This window comes from Corapipo altera, unplaced genomic scaffold, assembly GCF_003945725.1.
Source record: "Corapipo altera isolate COAL_440 unplaced genomic scaffold, ASM394572v1 206, whole genome shotgun sequence".
Lineage (NCBI taxonomy): Eukaryota > Metazoa > Chordata > Aves > Passeriformes > Pipridae > Corapipo > Corapipo altera.
Genome location: NW_020885032.1, coordinates 105,094 through 111,165, shown reverse-complemented (window position 1 = coordinate 111,165; position 6,072 = coordinate 105,094). Strand labels below are relative to the sequence as shown.

General features: G+C 43.6%; 1 protein-coding gene across 1 annotated transcript; it reads right to left on the bottom strand.

The window, feature by feature from the left end:
• Positions 1-498: 498 nt before the first annotated feature.
• On the bottom strand, positions 499-4,669 carry LOC113959314 (prostate stem cell antigen-like). Its single transcript, XM_027668240.1, has 3 exons — positions 4,453-4,669; positions 2,097-2,204; positions 499-947 (listed from the first exon to the last, which is right to left on the bottom strand). The coding sequence occupies exons 1-3, from the start codon at positions 4,502-4,504 to the stop codon at positions 736-738; spliced, it is 372 nt and encodes a 123-aa protein (XP_027524041.1). The 5' UTR covers positions 4,505-4,669; the 3' UTR covers positions 499-735.
• Between the last annotated feature and the right edge of the window lie 1,403 nt (positions 4,670-6,072).

The following is a 6,072-nucleotide window of genomic DNA, read 5'->3' as shown; positions in this document are numbered from 1 at the left end:
CAATGTCTTTCTTGTCATGAGGGGACCAAAACTGGATGCTGGACTTGAGGTGTGGCTTCACCAGTGAAGTTAGTGGGGATGCCTTTGATCTCCTCACCCAGATCATCAATCAACTCACTATTGAACTGGACTGGCCCCAAGAGTGATCCCTTGGGGACACCACCAGTGACCAGCCACCAGCTGGATGTGGCACCATTCCCTCCCCACCACTCTCTGGGCCTCCAGCCAGCCAGTCCTTAACCCAGCCAAGAGTTCACCTTGTCCAAGCCATTTCCAGGAGAATGCCATGGAAAAAGCATCAAAGGCTTTACTGAAGCCCAGGCAGATGCATCCACAACCTTTCCCTCATCCTCTGGGTGGGATTCCTGGTCACGCAAGGAGATCAGCTCACATAACCCAGAGAGGACCAAGGTTGAACCAGACACACAACACCCCCCCTGCAGTGGCTGCTGGGGCAGAAACAGGAGGCTGAGTGATAAACAGGCCACACTCTGATGCTTGATTTGGACATAAGTTTATTTTAGGTGTTTGGCAGGCAGCGTGAACACGTATTTTCTGATCTGGTAGTGCTACAACTTTGCAATAAAGGTGAAGAAGAAGCTGTCATCTGGCAAAGAGAGCCATCAGCTCCAACCGTGCTGGGTGCCCAACACACCTCATCGCTCCTGGTTACAATTCCTGTTGTTAGACGGGTGCTCTGACACTTTCAGTGGTCATGGGAGGCCTCTTGGCTCCTCACAACTTGTTGTTGAGGAAGATCCAGAGCACACCAGCCGCTACCCCTCCTGCCATGCCATAGCTGGACCTCACGGAGCCCGCAGCGTTGGTGTTGCAGAGGTCGCTGCTGCAGCAGGAGACATTCCTGTTGCCCACGTTGAAGTCCTGGTAGGAGGTTTCACAGGACGACTCACAGCCCTTGTTGATGATGCTGAAGAGCCCTACAACCCCTGGGAGGAAAGCAGGACCATCACTACAAGGACTCAGTGCAAGCCAAGCCTCTCGGGACTGAGTAATTATTCTCATCTGAGCTCATTTCTCGGGAAAAAAGTCAGAGAATCCCAGCATGGTTTGCGTTGGAAGTGACCTGAAAAGTCATCTCATTCTAAATCCCTGCCATGGGCAGGGACACCTTCCACTAGCCCAGGTTGCTCCAAACCCCATCCAACCTGGTCTTGAACACTTTCAGGGATGAGCCAGCCGCAGCTTCCCTGGGAATTCTATTCCAGCACTTTGCCACCCTCCCAGGTTGGAATTTCTTCCCAATGTCCCATCCACCCCTGCCCTCTGTCAATGTTAATCCCTATCACACAGATCTTTGTTTCAGGAGCCTTTCAACACCCAGGAAACCCATCTGTGCCCATTTCAGCCCAATTTTTTGGCCAGTTTCTGCTGTTTTCCAGCAGATTTTGATCTCCATGATATCTCCTGATCCTGTGCAATCTATTCCTGGCACCGAGTTTTTACCATAGGCTATAAATATGGCCAAGTGTGTTATACAGCTTGTTGCCTTTCCTGCCTGGGAATGTCATGGATTTGCACATTTCCAACCAGGATAATTCCTAGTGGAGATATTACATCTACTGCCTGACAGAGAGGAGTTTGAACATCTCATTGATGTCCCTGGGTCTAAGAGCAGCTGAGCTGTCACCACAGATCTGAAGAGGGCAAACCAGATTGGGAATGGGAGAATAAAATCATAAAGACACATGGATGGCTCCATTCAGAGCTGGATGGAGGAGGAATTCTCTTAATTTTGTTGAAATCACTGAAAATCAGCTCTCAAGGGAAGCTCCTCCTGACTTCACAACAAGGTTTCACCAGACTCAGCCCCTCACATTTTAATTCGTGTTTTCAAGTATTTCAAAGCCATAAACTTGATTATTGCCCTCGTAAGCAAATATTTTGGGTGTTAGGAAAGAGAATTAAATCTGATTTTGTAACAGGTGAGAGACATTTGCACTCTGAGCTTTCATCCTTGATCACCCCTGGTGTATCTGGACTAGATGAGGCTGGACTGGACACCTGAGGCTGGGAACAAGTTTGGCTGCAAGATTCCAGCTAGGACATTTCCCTTCCCCCCCCCCCCTTTTCCTTACGGATCACATCTGTCTTGCATATGTTCTTGTCACCAGTGCATGTCACCTCGGTCAGACACTTGGAGTTGCTGAGCTGGTTCTTGCAGGTGTAACACTGCAGAGATGAACCTGCAAGAGACCAAGAGGGGTCAGAAGTCAAATAACGGAATCATAAAATTCTAGAATTACGGGAAAAGTTTGGGTTGGAAGGGACCTTCAAGGTCATCCAGTTCCAACCGTGCTGTGGGCAGGGACACCTTTCACTAGACCAGCTTGCTCAGAGCCTCATCCTTGAATATCTCAAGGGATGGGGGATCTGAACATCTCTGGGCTACCTGATCCAGTGTTTTACCACCCTCATGGTCAAAAATGTCTTCATTACAGGAGACCTAAATCTTTAAGTTTTAAACAATTACTCCTTGTCCTACTTGCAACAGACCCTCCTAAAAACTTTGTCTCCAGCTCTCCTGGAGCCCCTTCAGGCATTGGAAGGGGCTCTCATGTCTCCCTGGAGCCTTCCCTTCTCCAGAGGAACCCCCCCAGCTCTCCCAGCCTGGCTCCAGAGCAGAGGGGTTCCAGCCCTTGGAGCATCTCCGTGTCCTCCTCTGGACTTGCTCCAACAGGTCCTGTGAGGACACCAGAGAAGAACTGGAGGTGAGGAAATTATTCTACACCACTCCATGGCTCATCTGAGACTTTCCAGGGAACCCACTTGCTTGCACTGGGAAACAGGACCAATTCCTATGGATCCTCAAAGGATGATGGCACTTTTAGGGAAAAAAATGGCTTTTTCCATTTTTTTTTTGTGGGGAATAACACAGCTGCTTGAGGTGAGAGTCACGTTTTGCAGGTGTTGAAGATATTTCAGATTTCAAATTGAAAGATCCCTTTCAACCCGTTTCTCAGTTTGACCAATTTGTGACGAGTATTTTCCAGCACCTCCCCTTAGAAACCAAAGTGCAAACTCAGCCTTCTCCTCCCTCCAAATCCCATTTTCCCACCCCCTCCTGGACACATCCATGGGGGATGAAAATCCATGTAAACACCTGCTGTGCTGTTGTGCACGTCAAGCAAAGGCAGGAGAAGCTCTGAGGAAAAATAGTCCCCAGAGGAGTGAAATCAATTTTTATTGAGTGAAATCTTAATTTTTATTAATTTCATAATTTTTATTAATTTTAAAAATTCTGTTAGTTTTATAAAATTTTATTATTTTTATTGATTTTTATGAATTTTGTTAATTTTGTTCTTATTATCTCCTCGTGCCCCAGGGTGGCACTGGAGCCTTGCAAGTGTGATAGTTTTTTTATATATATATATATACACATATACACTTTATATATATGGACTATATATATAGATATATATATGGACTTTATACATATATCTATATCTATTTTATATATATATGTGTGTACATATATACATATATATATATATATATATATATATATATATATACGGACTTTAGCTCCATGACCACCAAGCTTGTACTGTGAATCCCCCAAATCATTACCCTAATGCCTAAAATCCTAATTTAGGAAGAGGATTTCCAGTATTTACAGAAAAGCCTCTATTAGAAATCAGAGTTTTTCAGAGCAGGAACAAGAAGTGGTTTGAGGCACTTGGTCCCCCTCTGTCCAAGCTGTTCTGGTGTAGAAATAAGGAGCCAAACCCCAATTTATTGGAGTGCTGCACTTTGCTCTCACATTGACGTGACTTTTAGTGCATTGAAAGTCAAATTTTCAGCACTCTAATGGAAGCTGGAAGAGGAAAAGTTCTGCAAGACCCTTCTCAGCTTATTCCTTCAGCATCCTCTGCTGACTGAGGAATATTTCTGTTCAAATCTGCTTCTCCTTTTCCTTGGTAATAAGAAAACTCTGCTTTAACCCCCTTTTTTTTCCCTGACAGTGTCCAAATCCCACCCATTCGGTCTATTAAATAACACTCCAGGACATTCTCCTTTTTCCTGTCCTCCTAAAATCCTGACCAGCAGCATCAGGGGCTGCTTTTGAAATGAAGAGGCAGAAATAAAGTTGGAAGCAAACTCAGAGATGTTTTTGCAGAGATGTTGCAATTTGGAAAGCCTGGGAAGCAGAAGAATAATCCTCCCATCCCCTCTTAACCCCTCCCTTCCTTTCATAATAATATGATCTGGTTTAAATAACTTGGATTTCAATGAATTCGGTTTTGTCGAGGATTTATCCCTCCTGCATCGCACCATCACCAAGGTGGGACTGTGCATTTTTTCCCCATCAAAAAGCAAATTTCCTCGGGATGACGAGGTGCCAACATTCCCTCCCTCTGTTCCAAACCCCACGACAAGCTTTTCCTGCTGGCTGGAGATCCCCTGGAAGGGGATGCAGGTCAGGTACCTTACCTGAGTCCACGCACAGGAGGGCTCCCAGCAGGAGCACGAGGAAAACCTTCATCTTGGAATGACCTCGGTGGGGCTGGGCAGGGGCTGGGCCCTCGTGGGGCAGCTTAAATACCTTGGCAGGCACAGGTTGGGCATGCCCAGAAGGGCATCTTTTGTGGGCACAGGAGCTCTCAACTCGCTGGACCAAGGGAGGGGCAGCTTTGCAGGGCTGAGATTTGTGTCAAGGTGCCTCTCCTACCTCCTCCCTGCCCCTCTCCCAGCTCCCAGCGGTTCCTCTCCGCCCTTCCACCCCCTCCTCCCCTTCTCCCCTCGGGCAAAGTGGTCACACAAGTGGAAAAAAGCCCCAAATTCTTGGGAACAAGGACGGCCTTCTGAGTTTCTCCCGAGCCAGTGAGGCTGCAGTTGCAGCCCTCGAACAAGACTCTCCACCCCCACGGCCGCCCTGAGTGGAGCTATTGTGTTTAAATCAAGGACAAAACGTTCTTTTAATAAACAACTCCAGCTATTTATCTCCGTGTGTGAGTGATACTCATGTGATAACAAGGTATGTGCTGGCGAGGTATGTGGAGAAATGGAAGTTCATTGGCTTTTTCCGGGTTGTCCCAGGACCTTTTCAAGGTTCCTATGTATTATCCATATTCTGGTGAAAAGCATTGGACAGTTCTTAAATTTTATTAATTTTTAAAATTCTATTAATTTTTAAAATTTTATTAATTTTAAAATTTTCATTAATTTTATTAATTTTAATATGTTCTCAATTTTATCAATTTTGTTGATTTTAATTTTTATTAATTTTATTATTTTTGTTACTTTTTATTAAATTTATTATTTTCCCTAATTTTATTAATTTTGTTGCTTTTAAATTTTTATTACTTTTATTATTTTTGCTAATTTTTATTAATCTATTAATTCATATTAATTTTATTAATGTTGTCGATTTTTCATTTTTGTTAATGTCATTGCTTTTGTTAATTTTTGATTAATTTTATTACTTTTGTTAATTTTTATTAATTTTAGTAATTTTTATTAACGTTTATTAATTTTGTTGATTTTTAATTTTATAAATTAATTGCATTCATTTTCATGAATTTATTTATTTTCTTATTTTTGTGAATTTTCCATTTATTAATTTTATTAATGTTGTTATTTTTATTAATATTTATTAGTTTTAATAAATTTTATTAATTTTTATGGACGTTGAAACCAGAGAGACTTTCTAGTGGTTTCGGTCACATTTTCAGTTGTGACACAGATCACTTTGTGTGCCAGTCCCTCTGCCTGGCACAGGTTGGCATGTTTTTGACACTTGACTCACATCACATGTAAAGTCAACAACCCGGGCTTGTCACAAAAATGCCACTTCTCCTCACAGAGAGGGTGAGTTGAGCCACATTCCAACCTCGAGGGAATGTTTGCTCTGGTGGGTTGTCTGGAGTCCTCTCCCATTCCTCCCATCCTGTGACCACTTCCCAGGACGTACCAGGGCAAAAGAAAACGGGCTCTTTTTTTTCTAAATTCAATCCTTAATTTTGTTATTTTCCCCCCTGAAACCTCAGGAATTAGTGCTTTGTAGTAATTTCCTTCAGGGAGCTGCTCTTGTGCAGTTCAGCTCTCAGGACA